Here is a 25950-nt window from a genome sequence, read left to right as displayed (position 1 = left end):
TCGATTTCAATCTCGACAACGATCACTGAATATTGTAGGATCCCATATGCTTCCAATATGTTAATTTGAACCAAATTCATGACCCCGTACCACAACTTTGTATTACCTTTAATAAATATACAGGTAATGGCTTTCAGTTTCATCACTTTGCCCATACACGTATGTACATGTATACCAGTACCTTCAAATTAATCCCTCTCTTGTAGCACACATAATGACTACTGCCGCTCTTTTGTTCCCTCTAAGAACCCAAGAAAGCCTGTGAATCTCTAAAATATGTCAAAGTCACAGAAAGATCATGGTCTGGAAATTACTACACTATCTAGAAGACCCCTCCCCCATTTTTTCTTTCCATCATATTTTGACCTTGCCAAACATTGTGTAAATACAAAATACGAGATAGATAATACTACCCGAAGGATTGTTTGAGTACAGTAGTTTATATTTCTAACAATCTCATCCAAAAATGAAATGCTCCAAGTAAAAATTGCAATTACAACCTCAAATGAACCTTGATCAGCACAGAATATATTTCAGATCTTCAGATTAAGGAAAGCGTAGTCTACAAATGGTGCCCTTGTTTTCCTCAGATAACGCTTGTCACTTCAGTGCATCTCCAATGAATCATATGTACGTACCGGTAACATAGGATTTTTCTGTAATACCTTATCCACGAGCCAGTGCCCATTTAAAAATCAAAAAGCATAGGGACCACTTCAGACATGTCTGTTGGCTATGATCTAACTGTTTAGGCTAACAGTGTCCATCAGACTGGCCAAAGTGGCCTTCCCCTAAAGCTGACAACATTCAAGGCCTGGTTTCTTTCTTGTTAACACCAACAAGGAACACAACACCATCTTAAGAAGAGATTGCTGCAACACTGATACACTTTGTTCTCTAAATAGCAGTCAGCCTTTCAATCTTACAGCATGGACATAAGTTGATGACATTGATCCGGCTCGATGTATTACATGTTATTGTTCATACATCACAGTCCTCATCCCCATCCTCCTCCTCCTCGTCTTCATCCTCCTCCTCCTCCTCATCCTCTTCCTCATCTTCTCCCTCTTGATTAAGCTGATCCAAACTATTCTCTTGTGCACCATCTCCACGTGGAGTGACAGATGAACCAAGCAAGATGAAATCAAGCCCCTGAAGAAAAAAAATAAAGCGAAAGGAAAAATAAACTATTTTAGATACTTAGACCTCTGAAGTTAAGGGGAAAAATTTCTTCCTAAATTTTGGACTATGAACTCATATTTAAACCATTGTTGACTTTTGACCTCTTGATCAAAACTGAAAACAATTAGCTTACCATAGGTACACTGCAAACAATGATTCTCAAGTTACTGCATTAACAGATCTTTCCTACTTTTATAATTATGGCTAGGTAGGTATTATCTATATTATGAACTCTTGGTCATGAAATCTGACCATATCTTGTGTTCGGAGCCAGAAGGGCGTTAACTCTGGGTGAAATGAGTTAGCGCCTTTCTGGCTGTAAACAAACAACACTTCCCATTATTAGTCAGGTGAAAAAATATCTATGAGGTATGATATTGACCCTGTATATCATTACAATAAAAATACAATATCATCTTACGAAAAACAACAAACGGGAATAAGGATATATTTCTGAAAGCCTTTCTATGACCATGGATTGGGTCAAAGATTGCTATTTAGATTGAGAAATAATTATTTCTAAGACAATATCTTTCATCGGTTGACAAACATAATTTCCTGTATATAGAAATGAATACCTTCCAATGATCTGGCCTATCTGTGAATGGGTTATCCCTCAGATCCAACTTTGTGAGTTGTGTCAAACCGATCAGTCTATCATCAGGAAGAGCACAAATCTGGTTCTTTGCCATGGCTAACGATACCAACTTGGGCACCTCCGTCAGTTCCTCAGGTACCTCACTGAAATCATTTTCATTCAAGTCTATGTACATCAGCTCTGCAAGTCGCCCAAAGCGATCTGGTAACTGGCTGAGAAGATTATTTGCAAGGTTGAGCCACTGTAAGCTACAGAGTCTTGTGATCTCACTAGGCAGCTCTGCAATCATATTGTCTCTGGCACCTAACTTCACTAAGGACTGCACAAGGCCAATTTCCACAGGGAGAGACACAAGTTGTATGTTGACAATCCATAATTGCTTCAAGTTCCTGAGATCCCCTATGTCCCTTGGTAAGGAACATAGAGGGTTATGACTAAGACTCAAGTAGGTCAGGTTCTTGAGACGACCAAAACCTGTGGGTAGGAGGGTCAGCTGGTTGTGATCCAAGGTCAGTTCCTGCAAGCCCTCTAGAGAGACCAATTCTGAGGGGGGCATGATAATCTTGTTGTTGTTGAGCAGCAATCGCTTCACTTGGTGGAGCTTCTGCAAGGTGTCCGGAAGGATTGCCAAATCCCGATTGCTGAGATTAAGGACAGGCTGGCCACTCTTCACCGCCAGTAAGATGGCCTTGTTCAAGTCCTCTAAACTTGTTTCCATGGTGGCATTACTCTTGTTCCAGCTGTTTGACAAAAACAAAATGCATTATGAAGGAAAATCATACAATGCCCATATAGTTTATATGGTGGTGTGACCAACGTTCGCGAGTGACCAAAGATTTCAAATATCTGATATTTTTTTTTTTTCTCTTTAACCTCAATCAGAGGAACTTTATTATTCAAATTGACATTCCTTTTTGTTTCTTTTCCTTCAAATAAACAAATTCAACTCATATACAATCATAAACAAATAAAATATTGCAACGTCCCATTAGTTTGTTCATGAGTACATCTGTTTTCGTTGTCTACAGCATCTCAATTAATTTCTGTACCATATTGTTATTTTCTCTTTTAATACTTTTACAGTTCAAATAAAATGTCAACTCATATTTAAGACTACGATATAGAGTTCTCGCATGTGTTCTATTAAATGATTGTAAATTCTTTATGTGGTTTCTATATATTACATACTCAGCAAAATTTATTATTAAATTTACTAAATGACAAATTGAGTTTTCAACTTCATAACCAAGTATTAAAATCTGTTCAGTCATCTGAATATTTAGACCACATAAATTGAAGATTACACCTGAAACAATTCTCCAAAACAATCTTACGTTTTCACACTCCAACATCATATGCTTAGTGGTTTCTAGCGTATTACATATCTCACATGTATTATAATCTAAGATCTTCCATTTGCATAAATTGTATCGTGATGGTAAAATCATATGCAAAAGTTTAAAGTTAAATTCTCTGATTTTATTATTCCGTATAACATGAAATTTAAACTGTAGAACAGATGACCAATTAAAATCCGCATGTAAGTGTAGTCGTTGTTGCCATGCGTTTAAAATATATGGTTTTTTCTTATTTTTTTGCACAATCAGTGAATATATTATTTTCGTATTAAGTTTTGACAAATCTATCATATCCCCTGTCGAAATCTCAATGGTCTGTAAATCAATTACTTCATCACGTTCTACATCCTGTGATTTACGCAACCATACCAAGGGGAAAGCCTTTTTCAACATAGCAAACTTAAAAGCAAATAACATTTTGGGTAACCCATATCTTTGGGCAGTTTCGTCAGAGTTTTTCCATCGACCGTCATTAAGAACATGGTGTACTCTTTTTATTCCTCCTCTTTCCCACACCTTAAAATGAAGCATTCGGTTCCTTATTTTAATATTACTATTATTCCATAGTATCGTTCTCATTATGTTATTCGTCCCCTCAATATTTACATATTTTAGTTCAGACCATATACAAAGCAAATCAAAGTAAAAATATGGCAAATTTGCTGTTTTACATAATTTTTCCATGTCTTTCTTGTGACAGTTAAATTCTAAACTTAAGGGTATTCCCCCAACCTTGTCAATCCAATAGGAAAACAATGTTTTCCATGAGGTATTTTGACAGTTCAAATATTTCATTATCCATGAAAGACGCAATGCACTAACTCTAGCTTCCAGATCAATCATTCCCAACCCCCCACTTGTAACATCATTAATACAAATATTTCTTCTTATTTTTTCTGTTTTTGAGCGCCACAAAAAGGAGTATAATAACTTATTAATTCTTTTGATGGCATCTTTGGGTGCTGGAACAGCAGTAGCCACATATACTATTTGTGATGCAGCTAGCATCTTTATAACTGTGATTTTCCCGTAGTACGTCAGATGACGCATTTTCCACAAATCTAAAATTCTTTTAATCTTGTCAATTTTTCCTTCCCAATTTAGTGTTTCTACTTCTTTTATATTCATCCCTACATAAATCCCAAGAAATTTAAATGGATCGTTTGAAAAAGCCAATCCTTCAATTTCATTTGCATCACATCTTTGTGAAAGCTGCATTATTTTCGATTTATCCCAATTCACCAAAATACCAGCATATCTGCCAATTTTTTTTATTTCGTCCATTGCATGTCTCACTGACGCAAGTGAACTGAGTGTCATTACCGTGTCGTCTGCATATTGTGCAATTTTAATTTCTGTTTCAAGTCCTTCATGATTTTTATCTAGAACTTGTATACCTTTAATATCTTTATTTTGATTCACCTTTAACGCTAAGATTTCTGCAGTAATAATAAATAACAATGCTGATAGTGGGCATCCTTGCCTTACACCTTTCTCAATTGTGAAATTTTCTGAGAGCCATCCATAATTCATAACACTACCACATGCATTGTGATATAGTGTGCGAATCCATTTTATATATGTATCTTTGAACCCAAATATTTCCAACGTTTTAAAAAGAAAAGAATGATTAACATTGTCAAAAGCTTGTTTGAAATCGATAAACATAATAATACCCGGAACATGTTCTGACTCACAATAGTCTATTATATCTTGTATAAGACGTACGTTTTCAGTAGCTGACCTTCCTTTCATAAAACCCGACTGATCGACCGATACTATAGTATTTATTACACGCTTTAGTCTATGTGACAAGGCACGAGCAGCGATTTTGTAATCGACATTGAGTAATGATATTGGCCGCCAGTTGCCAAGGCGCGTCTTAGGACCTTTTTTATACATAAGAGTAAGAACAGATTGTTTTTGTGACCATGACAACTCCCCATTACAAAATCCCGTATTCAGACTTTCCAACACCAGGTCTTTTATCTCTGACCAGAAACATTTATAGAATTCCACTGTTAGGCCATCACTGCCTGGCGATTTATTATTATTCATGCCTTTTAATGAGTTCCAACATTCTGCTTCAGTAAGTAAACCTTCGCAGCTGTCTGCTTCTTCTTCGCACAATGAATGAATATCTGATATCACCAATGGAAAGAGGATCATAAAAATTACCCAGAAACAAAATTTTCTTTGGAATTGGGCGCGAAATTGTGAAAATATTGACAAAAGATCTGCAAATTTTGCAGTTCTTTGCTTCCGTTCCGAAAAATTATCTACTTACCGATAAGGGTCTGTAAATCTTCATTTTGAGACCTGGGGCGGTATTCTGAACCCTGTGTTATCTCTAATATTGTTGTATCTTTGGAGTTAAGATAAAGTTGGTATTCTGAACATTGTTGTAACTTTTGTTGTATCTTTTCTCTCATCTGTTTGGTCGCGCCTGCGTTCAAACTTTGGTGCGCTTGTAATTGTGCTTATTAGTAATAAAATGGCACTTAATCCTCATTTGCATATGCGCACGAGAGATAATATGACAAGATAATTGGTATTCTGAAAATTGTTGTATCTTTTATCTTATCTTATCTTGCATGGTATTTACAACAATATTTACAACAGGTAGGAGGTTGTTGTATCTTTCGCGTTGATATAATAGCGGCAATATTTCTTGCCCAGATCCAACTTCGTGCCAATAAACGAGTTAGAAGAAAATTGTGGGTTGACCGGAAACATCACAGATGAGAACTTTCTAAGAAATTACATGCTAGGATATGATGATTTTAATGCTCTCATCTTAACCAATATAGTAAAAGCGTGATTTTTCTTCATGATCCAGATGCCACAGCGCATATGATGACGCGCGTAATAAGCGCTCAAATAACTAATTACGCCCAAAATGATGTTCAGAATACCAACTTACAACAATATTAGCGCTGTGTTATCTCTGGAAGATACAACAAAAGATAACACAAAACTTACAACAATGTTCAGAATACCACCCTAGATATCCTCAAAATTGTAAGTAACGAGTGGTACCGACTGGTTGTATGATATTTTGCCTTGCAAATTATGATATTACAGTATTTTTGTATAAAGCAGCTGTAAACCTCTGTGCGTGAAGTTAGGTTTCGTTGTTTTCATGACTTTTTTAGATGCAGCTCGCACGCACGATCGGACGTCGTATTTTTAGATCGCGATATCTCCGAAATCCTTTGACTATAAAAAATCTGTGTGAACTTTGGTCACCTCTTCTACAGACACAAATATTGTTGATGCAATATCTGTTATTGCCATTAATTATCTGATTATTAATTGAACACCACAGGTAAGATTTCTAGTTCTTCACTCAAACTTAGACGAGCCACTGCCCTTCTCAATCAAGTAATACATTCTCCTTTTTATTTTACAAACGTGTACTGGAACTTTGGGGGTAATAACAGTTTCGTCACCCTTTTCAACGATTAACCGAGAGAGAAAAACACGACCCAAGATCAAAAACATAAAAATAAGCACACGGGACTAAAATAACAAATGTTGACAATGTTTTTCGATATTTTTAACCTATCTAACGAAAAATACTTTTGCACTAATCTATCATCAGCAAGGGCACATCACATATATCAATATCTCATGATTATAGCATCAATACTCTTACCCTTTATTCAAAATTTACATCTATCTGCAGCGATCGGTAGGTAATGTGAAATGAGCGTCTTTGACAACGAATATCCCACCGACTTCTCACATACGTCATTGATTTACCCTAGCCTTTCTACGCCTAAGTAGTACAGAGCAGTGGGTACTGCCATCTTGGTACTCCTTATTCATCTCAATCTCATGCAAGCAGGCCTAGTGATTTTCATTCTATTTTCAGAGAAATTTGAAACCTACATGTAAGCTCCAACAGCTAAGCTGGCGGCGTAGTGGTACCCATTTTCATATAAGCCCAAATCCTAAATATTGTAACTTAATTCATATCATATTGGTTTGAAAAGCGGTATACTGTCTATTTCCCATCAGTACAGCCATTATTGTTTGAATGTCTTGAGGTTGTTTTTCTCTCTTGAAATGACACTACAGCCCCAGCCTATTCTCTTTCTATAGGGATATTGAAAGTGTTTCTTCTCGAAGACAAGGCCAGGAGAAAGAACCTCTACTCTGAACATAGGGATGATTATACATAAAAAAAAAATTAAAAAAAATCATCGTTGCTATGTCAGGAAGGTTCTTTTAACCCCTTTTGTAATCCTGTAGAATAACAGAAATTTCCTTATTGAAATACCATGCTGAACCAGCTTCGCTTTTGTAACTGAATTTAATTTTGTTTAAAGTCATTGGTGCTATGTCGGGAAACACATTCCATACTGATAAAGATCTGTACCCGATTGTGTATTGTTGTTTTATTTCTTTGGCGTGTATCATTCAGTTTTGAATATTTACGTTGTTGCTCTTATTTTAGTTTTTTTAAGCGTGTACTGAGTATATCATTTAAAGGGATAGTTGAGTCTTTGTTTAAGACCGCAAATGCCTCCAAAGTATATGGTTATTGCTCTTATTCTTATTTATGACATTTCTAGTGCCCTTTAGAACCTGAAATTGCTGTGAAGGTAATTTTAGACTCCAAAATGTTTGAATTTAGATTGAATACGATCATACTAATTCAGCTCCATTTTCACAAAAATTTGGTGACCGTTACCGTTAATTAATTAATTAATAATAACAATACACTGGCCTACTGGTTGTGCGTATTATAACCAACACGGAACGGCTATAAAAAACAAATATTTGTGGGGCACCCCAAATATTAGAAAAGGTTATATTTATGGATATTTCAGCCATCTCTGAGCCGATTTTGATCAAACAAAGATGATTTTGCCATATAAATTGTAATAATATGATTGCAGGGCCCTCAGGGAGAACAGTATGAATACTGATGAGGCTATCCTGGGTAAACAATATTATTATTATTATCATTATTATTCTCTCAAATTTGACACAAAAAAACAAAAAGGAGTGTGTAGCGACCGTGCCCCCGCAACAAAACTCAACTATCTTTAATTATGCATGTGTGTGTGTGTGTGGGCTCTCACCTCAGCATTCTTGTGGGGTTTTATGTGCGCTTCACATACCCCTTGTGAGGCATTTTTACTTTGTGGGGTATTTTTTCAGGACCCCACAGAGTAAAGTCTTTCAAATGACTGTATATTCGGTGTCCTATGCCCTGCGGGGCATTAGAAGTGGTACCCCATAAATGACTTTTTGTGAGCGTGTGCTAAAACTTGCACACTTTTTTATGGTAACATCGTAAGCACACCGCCGGGTTGTTATCGCCAGGTTGTACATACCCCACTAGTAGGGGACCACAAGGTATATCTGGAACGCACAGAAATACCCCACAATCAGGTGCCCCACAAAGGCCCTGATGTGAGAATGCGTGTGTGTGTGTGTGTGTGTGTGTGTGTGTGTGTATTGGGTTTTTACAGACGTGTATCAATCAGATATGATTAATTACGTCTGGGACCGACCCCCGGCCCCCCCACTCAGGTTTCGAAATGACCGCATGCGTGTTGCCAAAATGTCCTTTTCGTAACAAAAGAAAAAGGTCGACCCGTATTGACTTTACACACCGGACTTTTGCTGAAAAGGGGGGGTGCTGAAAAAGGCTCGTATACAAAAGAAAAAGGTCGAGCCGTATTGACTTTACACACCGGACTTTTGCTGAAAAGGGGGGGTCGGTTGGAACAAGCATATGCGTACCCTAAATAACACTGAGTGGGGGGGCCGGGGACCGACCTTTTAACGTCACCATCCGAAAGACGTGACTCAGTTTCGAACCTGCGTCCTCGGCTGAATCAGTTTGTAACTTCCACTTTTTAGCTGGATTACAGGCGCACACCACAACGCCTAGTTATTTACGCCAATGATAGCCTAAGTTACAGGCAAAAGAGAGGCATCCTCTGATTCAAAATAAATTCAGGAGAGATTTGTGTTTTTTTAGTTTATATATTTACTAAACACCCTTGAAATATATTTCGAAAGCCTCTTTAATAATGGATTAATCAAATTTTTTTTTTAGCTGAAATAAGAATCATAAAAAGGAAACACTAAATCAAACTTGCCTGGAAATTAGCCTACTTAACTGGAGCGGCCGAGTCGTCTGCATCGCTGACTCTGCATTTGATTTTGAAACGTTGAACGTTTTATTTCATTTTGATGATTAAATCCACTGCAATCATCTATAGACTGTTCACGGGTTCAAGTGTCATGCCAAGGAAAAAATCAGATGGAAGAGCGGTTAAAAAGGTAGGTTTTCTAAAGTACATTTTGGGTTTTTGACCTGCCTTTCCGGAAAGACTCTCTGTCGCCCAGACATAGCCGGTAGGGTGGCTTCGCTGTACCGCTAACCTTCAGTTTGGTCAAACCTCACGATCATATAATCATGGATCCGACTGTTGTACTTTAGTGTCATTTTCAGACACTTCAATTGAATTCTAAGACTAAGAGAAGAAGAAAAAGTAAAGCAGGAAAGACAGAAAAAAGGAAAGGAAAAAAGAAAAGAAAAGAAAACTGGAAAGAATGAAACTGAATCTGAGCTGAGTGAGTGACAAAACGGTCAAAAGAAAGAAATAGTTGAAGAAACCTGGAAAAAGCATGGAGAGCTAAAGATGACATGTTGAACCCAAAGAAATATTTCCTTGCTGTTGCATTGTCCAAAGCTCTGACATAGGCGCAATCCCCAGTAGTAGTAGTACACACATAGACCCTACATTATAATCCTGCTGCAGAGGGGCATATAATTATAAGTAATTATAGAGTCTACTTGAAGCCCAACATAAAGGTAAATCAAGGTAAAGTGAAAGACAAAAAAATGGAGAAAATAAAAAATATAGACTCTAGACAATGCAAAAATTAAGAACTTTTTGTTGTAAATGAAGATCTTATCATTGTTCAAACCTAACCTCGAGTGGTATACTCACCTCCCCTTGTAAAGAGTGATGTAAACTAAATCTGAATTTACGGTAATACTAGGCCTATTAGTAGACCCTATTACTATTAAAGTAATCATGGTGATAGTCTAGGCTAGTAATAGTATTGCTAGCTCCCTGAAATTGAAAAAATTGAATTGAATTGATATGCCAAAAACATTCTCTAGTTTGTCACTTGTTATGCCCTCCTGTAGAATGATGAACTATTTCCTGAGAATGGGAAGAAGAACATTTTTATTTTTCTTGGTTATAAAATGAATTCACACTAATGACAACAAATTGCCTGATTAAAAAAGGAAAGATTATTGATGTGATCTTGTTGAAGGAAATTTACAGTTTAATTTACCTGAGAAGACACCACAATCATGGAGCTCATTAACTGTGTAATTGTAATGTCTTTCAAGCCAGAAGGCTGTGAACCTGTAATTCTAATACAGAGAGTTAATGCCCTCTTGTCTTTCAGCAGATGATATTACCATAACAAGTTATGTACATATTCCTCTTTCTCTTCTCTCTATCAGAATACAGGTGTTTCATCAGTGGCTAGTTCTGCATCATCTTCATCAGGGCCAGTCATGATGAAAAAAGATGGTTCTATCTCAATCTCGATCCAGGCTAAGCCAGGAGCTAAACACAATGGCATCACAGGTGAGAAGGGAAACACAAGATTTACAATGGATGGAATCCAGTTATAACAAACTCTTTGGCCGAATTCAAAAAGGAGGTTTGTCGACAAACCTAGGTTTATGTGCGTCATATGACACTTTTCAACGCGTTTCAAACCAGACAAACCTAGGTTTGTTTCAACGACGAAACGCGTCATATGACGCACATAAACCTAGGTTTGTCAACGAACCTCCTTTGTGAATTCGGGCCTATGAGACCAGAGATGCTACCTTGATCAGGGCTTAAAGACTATTAAAATACAGAGAAGTTAGACCAGCATAATGCCCTCATTATACTGAGAGTTTGTACAGTAATATTAATAATAATAATAATAATAATAGGCAATTTTTATAGCGCCGTCTATCTAGACAATGCTATTCCGAGGCGCACAAGAAAAATAGAAAGAATGAGAAAGTTTGGACGAGAAAGTTTGGATGAATGTCCTAGTGCCAAGTACAGGTATTGTTAAAAAAGATAAGATTTCAGCTTGTTCTTCAGTGTTCAATAAAAGGAAGTACCAGTGCCACTCTATTAACTATTAACAGTCATATTGTATACTCAGAAGTGGGTCTAGTTTATTGAATAGTTAAGTAATGCAAACATTATTAATCTAATTCCCCGTTCATATAGAACCGATCGAACAGATGTTAACTATTCTGTACCCTCTTTTTAAAATTAATACCCAATTGTCCTAAATTGGTACCGGTACTTTTCTTTATTTATTGGGTATAACCCATTATTTTCTACAAGGGTCTAGGATCTTCCACACTTGTATCCAGTGAGAAGGTACTGTAAGTCTATGTCAGTTAATACTAATTTTGTCTTAAGTAAAATAAATGCAGTATTGCAATTTGGTTGTGCTTGCTATTGACCAATATCTACATCCTACTTAACTCAGCATGTGGCAGGGTTTACAAATATTATTCAGTTTAGAAAAATAATGATTACTTAATTTTTTTTTCTTCCTACAGGTATAGAAGAAGAAGGTGTAGGGGTTCAGATCAGTGCTCCTCCGGTAGAGGGAGCTGCAAACACTGAGCTTGTCAAGTACCTGGCTTCCGTACTTGGGCTTCGTAAGAGTGATGTCTCTTTGGAAAGGGTAAGGTACCTTAGCGAAAAGCAGTTGCACAAAGAGTCGCGACCGGAACACAAAAGGCATAATAGCTAGTGATATTTGCTCATTGGAAGGTATTTTTTAACATATCTGAATATAAGTTAAGGTAATTCAATACAATTCAATTCAGAACTTTATTTCAGACTCATCTACACAAGGCAGAGGTCCATAAAACATATGTTACATAGATATATAGGGAGTAACATTAAGCCTAATCAAGTTAGTACATATATTTACCAGCTCCACATCTCACCTCTGTGTGATGACATTATGATTTTCAACGATCATGTATTTTGAATTCCAGACATGTCTTTTCATGCTAATACATTTCCCTAAGCTACTGAAATGCAATGCAAGAGCTCTAAGTTGTAGTTGATGTTGCCGTCTTTTAAAAACAACTGGATAAAACACATGCATAATTTTTTTAGTGAAGTATCATCAATACTATTCATGGTTTAGATACTGAATTGTAGGTAAAGTTTTCAGGAGTAGACCATGTAATAGTAGGTAAGAATAACATGGCGTAACTCTGACAACTTTTTCTCTTCCTTCCCCTTTTCTTTCTTCACCTGTTACACACATCTTTAATACAGGGATCAAAATCAAGAGCAAAGACTATCGGTGTGGCATCAGGGACTCTCTCAGCCAATGAGATCCTTCAAAAGCTTCAAGAGGAAATAGATAATGGATGAGGCCCTCAGAGTTATGAGTTATCCCCAATCATGTGAGGAGAATTTCAGGTCACAAAGTCAAGGTCAAAGGTTATTGCAGGTCAACCACCTTAGACTGTGTTGTGGCGTCATCATCAAAAACTGAACCTGAGGTTAAGTTTTGGATGTGTTTATATAATTTTGAAAGTATAACTTATTATTCATTGAAACTTAGACTAAAGGGTTATCAAGTATCACAAATCATATGACACAAAATCCAGGTCACAAAGTCAAGGTCAAAGGTCATTTTAGGTCAGTGTCACTTGGATTATGTTTTTCACAACTTGATATGAGAATTAATAAATCAATTTTTGTTATTTGTTTATAGTTCATGAAAGTTATCAATCTTGGTACAAATAATAGTAAATAATTCTTCTGATGATCCTTAGTCAATATTCACTTCAAAATGCTGATTATATTCAGAGGATTTCATTTTTTGGGGCCTGCTAATGGGCCACTCTGCCTATAGAAAATGTCCAAACCTCAATTTTTCATCATATTGAATTGCTTCATCATCATCATCATCATCATCAAGTACGGGTAGAAGGCGTTGGCCTGTAATTCCCGGTCACTGCTTCTATAATGTAGGTTTAGCCTGTTGGATTTATTACTGAGTGTATGCGCATGCACAGGAGTGGAGTCATGGGAGATCGAAGCGATACTCCCACCAATGCTTATCTATGTGTCTTTTGAATTTGTCCGTTGTTGCCAAGACCACAATATTTTCTGGCAAACTGTTCCAGTCTTGTATGCTTCAGTGTCCCCTTCTTGTGCTTGTGTTGTCATGTATTGTCTTGCTTTGTATCGTTCCGTTTTCCCCATCTTTGTCCTTGCATTTTCTACTTGTTGATATTATATTTTATGTTAGGGAGCCTAAATTACAAGCTGCTTTCCTAGGTTTCTTCCGCAATACAGCAAGCAATTATCTTCTTAGTCTCAATTGTATACTTTTACTGCTTTGCGCATACTATATAATGTTTCTTTTTATTTTGTTAATATTTTGATTGGAATGACTTTGTAAAACAAAGCTTTGTAACTTTATTTGCTGTTATTGTGGAAATAAATAAAATGAAATAAAAAATGAATATTATAGAAATAGATTTGTTGATATTGTAAGATTCAGCATGTTCTCTCTGTAACTCAGTGCAATGCTGTCCAAGATTAAGATCTGTGCTTAATAAAATGGACATTAAACTTCAGACTGTTTACTGGTAAATTTATTGTCCGTGTGAGTCCGAGTATAGAGGATTCAGCAAGAATTAATGAGAATTTGAATATGAAATTGAAAATAGAGAAAGAAAAGAACAAGAGAGACAGATGTTTGATGAGAAGAGAGAGAGAGAGAGAGAGAGAGAGAGAGAGAGAGAGAGAGAGAGAGAGAGAGAGAGAGAGAGAGTGAGAGAGAGAGAGAGGAAGAGAAATGTAAGAAATAAGTAGACCAGAGAAGAGGAAGAAAGGTAAGTGAGAAAATAAAATAAAGAGGGAGGTAAAGAGTGATTGAGGGAAGAAAGAGAGAGGGAGTCATTTCTGGTCACATTTTCATAAATAGTTGTGACAGACTCATGTGAACAAATTGTAATATCAGCTAAAGATGATTGTTTGGATGATTTACAACTTGAATAATTTATAAGTCCTTATGATACAAAACAATCTAATTGATGTAGATCTACATCATGATTTATTTTTGGATTTAATACATTCTAAAAAGAATTACAGGTGATAGAGTCTAAGCCTACAAGAAACATTTATGGTAGCTATTATGTAATGTCAGGCAAATGAGGCTACAAAGACATCATGTTAGGAACTTCTACTCCCCTTTTCTTTTGAGATCACATTGTTGATCAACACCTCATTTAATTTCTACAACCACCAAAATTCCATGTGCCACTGGAAATTTGTGATAATCCTACTGACTGAAACCACAGAACTCTAAAATTGAAACCCGCTACCGAAATGTGGATGGGAGGAATTTGTTCGAGCGCCATCTATAGCTTGACATAAGTATAAATTTACGCATTGTTTACATTTTCCCGCGACACTCATCTCATTCATAAACATAATTTTTTCGATGATTTGCTGTTTTTGACACTATTCTAAGCACACATTTGTGAGACGAAAGAGCAGGAAAATAAAGGTAAGTCAATGGTATAAAACATTGATGAATAATCCTTGAATTCTGTACAAAATGAGATAATTTGTTTCTTTTTGACTGACCTGGATCTGGATCGAAAAGCTAGCGCGCGCTAGCTCGTATGCAGCGCTGACCTTTCCCGTGTTGTAAATGCAAGTGCTGTGTATTGTGTGTAGGAGGTTACCCGAAAACGGGCGGTAGCTCCAGCGAATATGTAAAATATGAGAGCACTGCAAAGTGAATGTAAATCTCACTGTTACATGAAGATTAGTTGAATAGATTAATAGATTTATGTTGTTTTGTATGATCTTGAATGATGATGTGTTCAATATGAATAGATATCGGTTACCGTTTAATAGTGCCCGATGAAAATGATTCTGATGATTATAAAGTTGGCGCTAGTGTACTTTCGTATCCATTTTTTACCCGATTCCGCCTACTAAAACATACCAAAAATCAACTAAATCTTCATCAATTGTTCAAATTATGGTCATGGCTTAAAAGTTGTTATGTTTCTTACCCCTTTCGTGTCAATTTTCTTATCTCTTTTGGAGTATTTTTCCTAAAAACGAAGACATTATAATAATTTCTGACAATTACAATACAATTGCATACCGACGAAGGGGTGCGGGCAGGCGTACGTGCATTAAGTTAGCGACCATAAACTTCACGCACGCTCGTGGGCCCGCACCCCTTCGTGTTACGGTATGCAATTATATAAGGGCCTAAAATCTTGTGCCTTTAAATGCTTCATATATTAATCACAACACATTTTTATTGATCAAAACGGTACACAGTTGTTGTTGGGTGCATTTTTTATGTTCAGTCAAATTTGACTTTTACTTTAGAATAGATCCAGATGTATTTACGCCTAGTCTGCCCTGGCGACTAGTTAAATTAGTTGAGGTCGCCAAGTCATAAAAACAGTCCTTACCTCGGAAACTAGTACAGAGTAATCGCCGCTATGCTATCTAATAAGAGTATCTAATATATTTATATAATATTGACTGGCCTTGAGGGGTATATCAGAAATATTGACCAAGCTCAGATCATATTGCCCCGAGTCGAAAGACGAGGGCAATATGGTCTTAGCGCGGTCAATATTTCTGATATCCCCCGAAAGTAAAGCCAGTCAATATTTTTATTGTTATCCAAATCAGACATCTAGAGCAAATACAGACATCCACCATGACAATCTCAAGAACTGAACAAACTTTGTCAAACCAACACTGTGCATCCAGTGCTTGACAAAATTTTCAATACACTACAAACAGTGTGTATTTGGTGTGATTATTACGTCACAATAGAGTGCGCGCAAAGTGCGCAGGTTCTCGTACGCATAATATTAATAGATGCGCAATGAAAATGCGAGACCGTGGAAAATACCAAGGTATATTTTCACTCGTCTCTCCACGCAAAGTCAATACGCGCAGGGAGACCAAGGAAAATACAAAGAATATACCCCTCCGTTCCCACTGCTAGTGAAAACTAGGGCAATACGGTTTTGTAAATGACCAGCTCAGATGTCTGATACGGGTAATAATGTCAAATATGCTCTGTATGCAATATTATACATGTATATATCCCCTCCATTTGACCTTTTTTTAGTCCTGAATATGTTCTTTTTTTCAGATCAACAATCTTTTATATGTTTATAAGGTTTTTTCAATTTTTTTAGGACCAGTAATTGATAAGCCACTGAAGAGCAATTAAGATGTCGTTTTCATAATTTTCCAATATTGATCACATGTATTTTGTCTACAATTGTTACTGTTTGTATTGTGGGTTCATGGTATCTGATAGTTTATACTGGAGGGGTTTAGGTATAGTGGTTCATTTACCTGTGTCTCAAAAGGTTGAGGGTTTGGATCCCAGCTTGGTTCTGAAGTCCTTTACTCCTTTTGGCAAGAAATTAATCTATGTTTGCCATTCTCCACCTAAATGTAGGTGAAAACTGAAAATAGGTTTACATGAGCCAATGTCATTGTGAAACAGGAGGGGTAATTTCAGATGATCACTTGTTATGAATATATGGATTTGGCAGTGGTTGGTACCACTGGCAAATCCTACAAAGCTGCATGTACTAAACTGTCATTGATTAAATCATCAAGGATCCACTTGTTCTCTGCTCTCAAAAACACATTCTATTTAAAAACTATATATATATAATGTATCATGGTTTGTCTAAATCCCTTAAAATTTGAACTGCTACAAATGATTCAAATATAATCTGTATGTAGCTATCTAGAATGTTTCTTTTCAATTTCATGCTTATTTACCTCAAGGATTCATCATTCATCTTAAGAAGAGATGCATAAAATATGGTTGACTATTAAGATTATGAAATGTAAAATATTGCTTTGTCCAATGGGTTGTACGTGTAGGTGATAGATGATTTAAGTTGTGGGAACTACTGTTAGGTGCAGCAGTCTGTTTAATTGTTTCCTTCAGTCAGATAAACTGAAATCCTGCCCTCACAAGCTCACATCCAGCTTGGCCCTCTATAAGTTTTTACACTCACCGATAACCGTGATTGATAGCATACAAATTGCAGACACTTTGACCTTTAACCTCGCACATAGCTTTAGCTGCTCATTGCCAAGCAGCTAGGCCTCCCTGGCAATGAACATTGGAATGGAATGTGATCTGTTAGTCTGCCTCGTTAGACCCTTTCAAGTTCGTTCAATCGCGTAATGGAGTATTCTACGATTTCTGCAAATGTATTCACAGTATGTTGCTATTAGAATTGTATTTGATAAATTTTACAAGCAGAACAAATTTTCAGGGTTATTGCAGCGTTTGCTAAAGCATATTTTTTTTGCTGAAATGTTTTACTACTTGATATTTGCGATGAAAATGAAAGAAGTGGAATTTTTGCAATTTAATATACAAAAAATGTAATTGAATATTTCATCCACATAAACTAGACAAATTTGACTCTTTTGTTTTGAGTCAAAGGAAGAAGTGTACATATGTGCAACAAACCACCATTTCATTACAGTTTTGACTACCCTGAAATGCTATTTTAATGTTTTAAGAATTTAAATATACAGAGAAGGGTGATATAACCATTCTGTTATTATGACAACCAGTTTATTTGTGAAGATTTTCATGTTGGGAGGAAAATTTCATCCTCTTTCGATAAGAAATGACATTACAACACTGAATATAATTCCTTCAGAGTTTTATAGAAATTTAATGTTTATGTAAATAATTGAGCATGTCACAAATATTCACATTTTGTATCCTTGCAGTTGTGACTTGGACCCTAATTCTTTTTTTTACGATGTCAATTTGGCAAATGTAGGAAGGAAAAGGTGGTTGCAATTATCTAAAAGGGGCTACGTGTGTGCAAACCCAGATCATGACTGGCTTGTTAGGGAATTCTAAAATATGCTGATGGACAATAAAACAAAATTGAACCTGTCCAATTTGTCAAGCCAGGAATTTTGGTCCTTCTGTATTTGTTTGAACTTTGGATATTTTGGCAATGAAATGTTAAAGGTAGGGCCACCACTGCTACCAATGCTATAACTGCACCTTCACCATGACTCTCATCATTATCTTCATTTTCATCATCATTACCATCAAAAAGCCATCTCTTTCTAAATAGTGCTATTCAATTATTTCAATGAAGTGTAATAATTTGTGTTGTTTTAGTTTACTTTGTGTTGTTTTAGTTTACTTTGTTTTAGTTAAAGAGGAAGTCCACCCTGAAATTAAGTTAGTTTTAAAAGGAGTAGAAAAATGAGAGAAACAAGTCAGTGAAAGTTTGAGCAAATTCCGATTAAAAATAAGGAAGTTAGGATTTTTGAAGTTGTGATCAATCAAACACAAATTGGCAACTCTATGACGTATCATGCGAGCTCAACTTCCATTTGCTCAGTACTAAAAATTTTTTCATTTTCCCTCAAGAAAAATTTCAACCATACATGCACCCTAAATATAATAATTGCAAATATGTTTCTATACTCCCCCTGCAAGGAACAAATATATATTCCGTCATCAATAACGAAGAAAACATGATTTTATGGAATATTATGCACAAAGCAAATGAAGGAGAGCTCGTATAATAAGCCACAGAGTTGCAAATTTGTATTTGATTGATCACAACTTCAATAATTCATAACTTTCTTATTTTCATTCAGAATTTGCTCAAACTTTCACTCACCTGATTTTCTTATTATTCTGCCTCTATCGAAACAAACTTATTTTGGGGGTGGACTTTCCCTTTAAGAAAGTGATATGTTTGTGATTGTAATATGTACAGCGCCATGAGCATCAGAGCCTGGCGGATACCAGCGTTATATAAATATCCATATTATTATTATTATTAGTGTAGAGCCCTGATTACCATCATCATCATCACCACCAATCACTATTATCATCGTCATAATTACCGTAATTAACGGTATATTAACCGCACCTTTTTGCCGCCGAAAAAATTCAAAGTCGGGGGTGCGGCTTATACACGGTACACCAAAATTTTTTTTAATTTTTTTTTTTAAAGTTTCGATTTATGCCCCTCCACCGGGCGCTATGCCTGGCAATGTCTCCCAGCTCAGTAATTCCACTCGGAAACTAGAACAACACTCAAATTTGTCTGTCATCTTGGTTTGAAAGTAATCTTTCTGATAGATCTCAATATGAAGTTTATAATAATAATTCCTCCAATTTTTCTTCTATTACAAGGTGTATCACAAGGTTCTATCCTAGGACCCCTACTTTTTTAAAATTTACATCAATGATCTTAAACACACAAAAAAAAATCTTGGCAAAAAAAAAAGGGCGAAAAAGAGGGGTGCGGTTAATACACGAGGGCGGTTTATACAACGTTAATTACGGTATCATCATCATCATCATAATCATCACCATCATCATCACCACCATCATATATACAAATATTACATTTTCATATGTACTGTATACATCATAGTTGTACATGTATTATGAACCAGTGGGTGACATCAATGATTTCAAGCCTGACACTTCTTTGCATTCAATATACAGTACGAAAAAAAGATACCACCATCTCTAACAGTTATTAATTTCATTATTTTTATATTAATGTTGCTATGGCAACCATCACATTGCCTAGTAACATGGCATTAAGCTTCTGCATTCTACCAGTATGTCTTCATAATAAAACACCGTCATGCATATATCTGCTCTCACTCACAGAATACACCAGGCAGTACTGCTGTAGGGGGCAACACTGTGTACTTCTAGCCTTCTAGCGCTGGAAGAAAAAGAAAAAACTGTTAGTCTGGTATTAAGCAGACTTTATAAATATTTTGAATTTCAGTGTAATACTGTGTGTTTGAAGGATGTACATGTAGGGTCTGCTCCTTTGTTTATGGAAACTCAGTTTAGATGATTTACAAAAAATGTGCAATTTCAAATTGATAACGATTTTGTTTTCTTCAATCAAATCTCCTTTTTTTAAATTGTAAAGCTTGCGAGAGCTTCTTTGCTCGATGCACCTGTGTTGTTTATCAATGTCAAATGTTCATTATACCTTCACTGTATGTTCGCCCCCTACATATAATTATTGTACATGATTCATATTAAAAACAATCCATAAGGTTGATTACTAAAACATTCTGAAAGATATTGTTTGTAAATATAATCACGAAGGTAATAGTAGCAGAGGGTCGATTCATTTATTAGCGGAGGGAGTCGTAATCAGTCTCTCTCGTTGAAGGCAACTGAGTGCACAACTAGTTCATTCTTGGCATACCAGTTACCGTCATGTGCCCATAGCAACCGTCTATTACCCTTTACTTTAGAGCCCCCTGTCTAGTGGGGTAAATTATGCACAGGGGGAAAGAGAAGAGATGCTATTTTTGTAGGTAGTGTTTAGAAGGCATGAAGTGCAGGGGAAATGTACAGTTTATTCCTGCCTGTATTCTATACAATGTGATACAAATATCCATATTCATTGTAGGCATTTATTATTTTATTTACAAAACTAATAATGTAAACAATGTGCTCAGGAAGGATGTAAAATTGTGTCTCACCTGCAATATGAAAATCAGTTTATTGTTTATTTAAATCTTTGCAGACAAAACAAAATATTTCTAATCTAAAATTTACTGCTTTCAGGATAAAAAGGAAAGTCTTTGATTATTTGAAACAAAAAGAAAATACAATATGTATGACATTAATTAATATTCCACTTAGTCAGGATGTGAATTTAGAAAATGAACTTAGCATATATCTGACCCATATTCTATATCATTAATTCAGCAGTGAGATAGGAATCATGAAACCAAGAAGGATTCGTTATTTAGATCAGGATGAAAAGTAGAGGAATCAAACAGACAATGCAAGCCATGAAGGGGGAGGAAGAGTTAAATGCTCCTGGAAATAATTGAAATGTTACATGGGACAGGCAAGAACGAAGGAGGGGAAGAGAAGTGAAAAAGGAGAGAAGAGATGGAAACCGGGTAGGAAATGGAGAATGATGCAGGGATGTGAAAAGAGGGAATAGTGGAGGTAAGAAAGGAAGTTAGAAAGAATAGAAGAGATGAAAGAAAAAAGGTGAAAGAAGAAAAAGCAAAAGAAGAGAAGGGAAGGGAAAGAAAGTAAAATGAGTCTATAGGAGTTGAGAGGAAAAAAAGGAATGGCAGAAGAAGAGGAGAAGGAAAGGATGAAGGGAATGGTAGGGAAGGAAAGGAAAAGGGAGAATACAAGATGAGAGAAAAACGAAAGGGAGGGGAGTAAGGAAAATTAAATAGAAGTGATGATAAAGGGGGAAAGGAGAGAAGATGAAGGAAAGGGAAATATAGGAGTTGAGGAAAGGGAATGAAATGAAATAAAATGAAATGAGACAAGAGCGAGGGAAATGAAATATAGGAGATGACATGGAGTAAATGAGAGAGGATTGAGAGCTAAGGAGCAATTGGTAAATGGATTCTGAGTTGCTCTGATAATTGTCTCTGCTGTGAGAGAGTGAGTTTGTTCAGCGGCTGTAGATGTGTGAAATGATGCATATTATTATGACCAGATCTGTGCAGTGGAAAGCGTAAGATATCCACTGCATGCAGCCATTCTCTGTACTTCGATACAATCATGCAACCATATTGAATTGGATTATGATGATTGTGAGCAGCGGAAAGAATCACATTTGTAATTTCGATATATGCTTTTTCAAATGTAGTTTAACGGTATATTGAAATGCACTGAAAAGAATTAATGGAAACATGTTTCTCATGCATGTACAGTTTGCTAACAGAATAATAAAAAGTATGGAATTGTAAAGATATTGAATACTTCATCTCCTTGACACATAAGATTAACTGACATTGAGCTATAGATAGATTTTCATTGTATGCATGTCCAGATTGTATGCCTATTTCTTTATTCATCTAGGTTTACATGTATATGCTACAATTTTATTGTTATTTACACTCAATTTCTGTGAAAATATACATTTGAAATGTAAGTACATCAGACTTTCAAAATATGGCCTTGATTTTTATGTTGATAGTCAACAATATTCCATATGGCTTGTCAATAATTGTGTACACCTATGTACTGTGGATATGAAAATATATGTACAATCTTTGTTACTATACTGTGCAATGATCACAATATTATGAAAGCAAACTTGATTTGAAACATGATATTTTAATAGCTTTTCCATCCTCTCTTTGCTTGCAGAGTTGATGCATTCAACATCATCCTATTCAATGGCATGGAAGTATACATCACTGAATATTGAACAACAATATATCTCATACCATGGCCGGCTAGGTGCTGGCAAAAGAGCTCAGAAGGATTTGATTTCTCTTCAGTAATAGCGAGGAGCTAGGAGAGCTAAGGGTCGGCAGTGCTGAACCCAGTATTGACCTGCTACTATTATTATAATGGAACCTAGCACAAGTCAGGCTGTAGCGGAGGGTCAGGCGACTATCGAGCCGGCATCGTCGTTTGCTGGAGAAACTGGGACTATTATGGAAAAGGAGGTTAATGCCAAGGAGAGCGAAGGGCTATCTGACCAGGAGGAGAGCGTTGATAACCGTGACGGAGTCAAAAACAAAATGGCTGCTCAGGAGGAGTCTACTTCTTCTAGTGCGGAGGAGAGAGCAGACTGTGAGGAGCAGCGTGCCCGGCATCTCGTGTTAGAGCATCAGTCGGGGGAGGATGATGATGAGGACAGAACAAAGATGGCCGCCAAAACAAACATGGTAGCGTGTATGAAGCCTGAAGGGGAAGGAGGGGAGAGGAAGGGGCAGGATTTCCCTGTGCAGTTCAGGGTGCAGGAGACAAACTTCAGCAAGGGGCAGCTGAAGCTAACGCTGAAAACAATGAAGGAAGGGAAAGCGGTGAAGAATAAGAAATTGAAGGGGGTTGCAGGGGGAAGTAAAACCAACATGAAGGCCAAGAAGGGGAAGGTGACTGCCAAGAAGATGGTGAAGAAGGTAAGATTTCTAGCTTTCAGGTCATTCATGAAGATGTACATGTAATGCAATTGATCATCTTATAATTGCTGTTGTATCCATCACTTTCAAAATAACCTACATGTTTATAGCATTTTATTCATGTAGGTCTTGGGGAAAATGGTTTAGCGGCAAAAAAGAATTGGCAATGTATCACGTAAATTGTCATTTTATTGATAAATGTTTTTATAGCATAACATGATCATACAACTAACATAAGATATAGTGAACTTACATGTGCATACATGTAGCTGCTACATGTACATTAGCTCAATGGTTGCGTGTACAGTGTTTCAAGCAGACAGTGGAAAGTCCAGGTTGGAATGGAATGAAAGAAACAATTATTGATATATGTTTGTTTTACTTAGATTATTTGTAGATACACTCAAACAAAAATAAATGTTTTTCACCAATTGCACATGTTTACATGTCTGCGACCAATGCTGGTTTCCTTGTTAATAAAACAGGTGCATTTAAACAACTTTCAGTTAATATTTTAAAACTGAAATTCTTTAAAAAAAAGACTCTATCCAGCTTACATGTAAATACAGGGTGCTCTTTAAATCATACAAATCTTAAAGTGTACATGTACAGTGTAGATATGTTTTCCACCAGGATTTGGATCTTAAATAATCAGATTTGGTATAAATTAGTTAATCGGTACATCGGCACTCATAATAACTCTCAAACAAGCAATTTTTTTCAATTAATGTTTGTCTGCTTTGAACTGGTACAGTGTTTGAAATGGGGATTGTGGAGGATTGTATTTTTCAAACACTGTCTTTGTTGTAATGCTCAAATAAACAATTTGTAACCTTCTAAAATCAAAACAGTACATGTACAGTACACGTAGGTTCCCAAAATCACAGTGCTATTTTATTTTTGAAAAGTGTGTGTTCAAATTAAATTTTATCTTGTTGTCCTCCCAGAATACAGGTTGATGGGCTATTAATTGTACATGTTTTGCAATGACATCTTTATAGGTGGAATCCACTTAGCTCACACTAAGTGGTGCTATGTCCGGCAAGCAATGCTTGTTTTGGGGTCATCAAGAGTGCATATTTTCTGCTCATGTATAATTTTGGATAAACTTGCTACCAGTAACTATTCTTATTACTGTTAGACCAAACACGTGTATCATTAATTTTCATTAGAAATTGAAGCATATCCAGAAAACAAACCCTAGAGTAGACCTCTTGTGTGCCTACAGCATACAAAGGCATCCAAAAATGGTCTGTCTGGCACTTACCAACTCTGAATGTCTCAGTGTTATATTATACTTGAAGGGTTCTTCATTTAATTAGTCTAATCCCCCCCCCCCCATTGTCTCATCCTATTTATCTACTCATCCATGATCTAGCTACATTTTCGTAATGACTATTTTGTCTAATTTTTTTTTGTCTGCTTCCCAGTTCATTTCATTCCCAGTTGGGATTCTTTCTTCATTTGGTCTAATATTTTCTACATTGTAGTTGGTTCGAAGCTTGCTGAACTATTCATGTAGTAGTACCAATATTCTGATTGAGGGTCTTGTGAGACTTACCCTCATTATACCTTACTATCATAGTGCGGAAGATAGAATGAACAGTAAGGTTTTTTTTAGACCATATGGAAATGCAACAAAAGTTATGATTTCATCACATACATGTACATGTAGTGATTAAATATAACACCAACTTGGGCTTAGACGAAATGAAACTTAATGCAACATACATGTAGGGGATCTGGACCCAAAAATGTCTAAACTTCAACAAGGGCCTGCATGCACACAAACCCCCAAACTTCAACCTGAACCCTGGAACCTTGGACCCTTGGACCCTGGATATGACAAATGTCCTGGTGACATTTTTGTGTTTTCAAGAATATAGGGGTAGGATTAGGATAGCCAATGGGTTTTACATTTACGTTAGGTTTTAGGTTAGATGTAGATTTAGCCTTGGGTTTAGTGTTTGGTCCAGGGTTGGAGTTAGCAACCACACCAGTTTAGGAAACAGACCTCGCAGCATTTTTTTGGTGGAGCATTTGTCGCATGTTGCGTACAAATCGTGGAGCCCTGTTCAGCCTAGCCTGAATGATTGATAACCTCACCTAACTGGATTGCATCCATCCTTGACCAATGAGATGGATGTGTAATTATCCAAAGGTTTGTTTTAGATGCATCATTAAGCATTTAATGATGATTCCTCGTCAAAAAGAAAATGGCTGAAATATTTGTGATTGATTTCTTTTAAGTGGAATTCTTGAGTTCACGAATTTGAAATCTAGTTGTCATCCATGGCTGCATGAAATACTATGTCCACATTTAAGACTGTGCTTATGAAATCAATTGAACGTATCTAAATCTTCCTCGCATACATTAATGGAGAAGATATCTCTTTCTCAATTTGAGATTCACTGAGGTAATGATTAGGGCTCCTGATTGATAACACTGTATGTATCTGAGTAAGCTCTCGTCCGTTACGTCATAGCGCCACCCATCGGCTGCCTGTGGGTAAGGAGGAAGACGGCTTTGACCCCATGTTCCACCCCCGTCACATCTGCAGCTAGCTATACTCCCAAAGCGGGAGTCATAAACCATGTTTTCTTCCTCGGGATAACCAGAGCATCTCCACAAACTGCTTACACAGTGAAATACATTGTAGTACAACTCCTGCTTCCATTTCAACTTGAATTGGAGACGTACATGTACATGCCACAGTCGCAGCCGATTCACTCTTTTACCTGTTATGTCTACGTTTCGTGGCTCGCCCTCGCGATT

At 36.5% G+C, this 25950-nt stretch overlaps 3 protein-coding genes across 3 annotated transcripts; 2 read left to right on the top strand and 1 right to left on the bottom strand.

Moving 5' to 3' along the window:
- Positions 1-359: 359 nt before the first annotated feature.
- Positions 360-6924, bottom strand: LOC100888877 (leucine-rich repeat protein SHOC-2). Its single transcript, XM_003728611.3, has 3 exons — positions 6797-6924; positions 1761-2520; positions 360-1152 (listed from the first exon to the last, which is right to left on the bottom strand). The coding sequence occupies exons 2-3, from the start codon at positions 2496-2498 to the stop codon at positions 982-984; spliced, it is 909 nt and encodes a 302-aa protein (XP_003728659.2). The 5' UTR covers positions 2499-2520; positions 6797-6924; the 3' UTR covers positions 360-981.
- Positions 6925-9269: 2345 nt separating this feature from the next.
- LOC100889587 (UPF0235 protein C15orf40 homolog) lies at positions 9270-12874 on the top strand. The gene is made up of 4 exons (XM_003728617.3): positions 9270-9444; positions 10649-10775; positions 11765-11892; positions 12501-12874. The coding sequence occupies exons 1-4, from the start codon at positions 9355-9357 to the stop codon at positions 12597-12599; spliced, it is 444 nt and encodes a 147-aa protein (XP_003728665.2). The 5' UTR covers positions 9270-9354; the 3' UTR covers positions 12600-12874.
- Positions 12875-14638: 1764 nt separating this feature from the next.
- On the top strand, positions 14639-24449 carry LOC115920753. Its single transcript, XM_030977331.1, has 2 exons — positions 14639-14751; positions 22414-24449. Exon 2 carries the CDS (start codon positions 22620-22622, stop codon positions 23217-23219), a length of 600 nt encoding a protein of 199 aa, XP_030833191.1. The 5' UTR covers positions 14639-14751; positions 22414-22619; the 3' UTR covers positions 23220-24449.
- The last annotated feature ends 1501 nt before the right edge of the window (positions 24450-25950 follow it).

This window comes from Strongylocentrotus purpuratus, unplaced genomic scaffold (genome assembly GCF_000002235.5).
Source record: "Strongylocentrotus purpuratus isolate Spur 01 unplaced genomic scaffold, Spur_5.0 spur5_scaffold_9, whole genome shotgun sequence".
Taxonomy (NCBI): Eukaryota; Metazoa; Echinodermata; class Echinoidea; order Camarodonta; family Strongylocentrotidae; genus Strongylocentrotus; species Strongylocentrotus purpuratus.
This window is presented reverse-complemented; position numbering and strand designations above follow the sequence as displayed.

Bases quoted from the DNA above. Each gene is read 5' to 3' on its own strand.
- LOC100888877 (XM_003728611.3), bottom strand. From the start codon at position 2,498: ATGGAAACAAGTTTAGAGGACTTGAACAAGGCCATCTTACTGGCGGTG. The intron at 1,153-1,760 runs GTATTCATTTCT...TTTTTTCTTCAG, and splicing joins ATAGGCCAGATCATTGGAAG to GGGCTTGATTTCATCTTGCT.
- LOC100889587 (XM_003728617.3), top strand. From the start codon at position 9,355: ATGATTAAATCCACTGCAATCATCTATAGACTGTTCACGGGTTCAAGT. The intron at 10,776-11,764 runs GTGAGAAGGGAA...TTCTTCCTACAG, and splicing joins TAAACACAATGGCATCACAG to GTATAGAAGAAGAAGGTGTA. The intron at 11,893-12,500 runs GTAAGGTACCTT...TCTTTAATACAG, and splicing joins GTGATGTCTCTTTGGAAAGG to GGATCAAAATCAAGAGCAAA.
- LOC115920753 (XM_030977331.1), top strand. From the start codon at position 22,620: ATGGAACCTAGCACAAGTCAGGCTGTAGCGGAGGGTCAGGCGACTATC.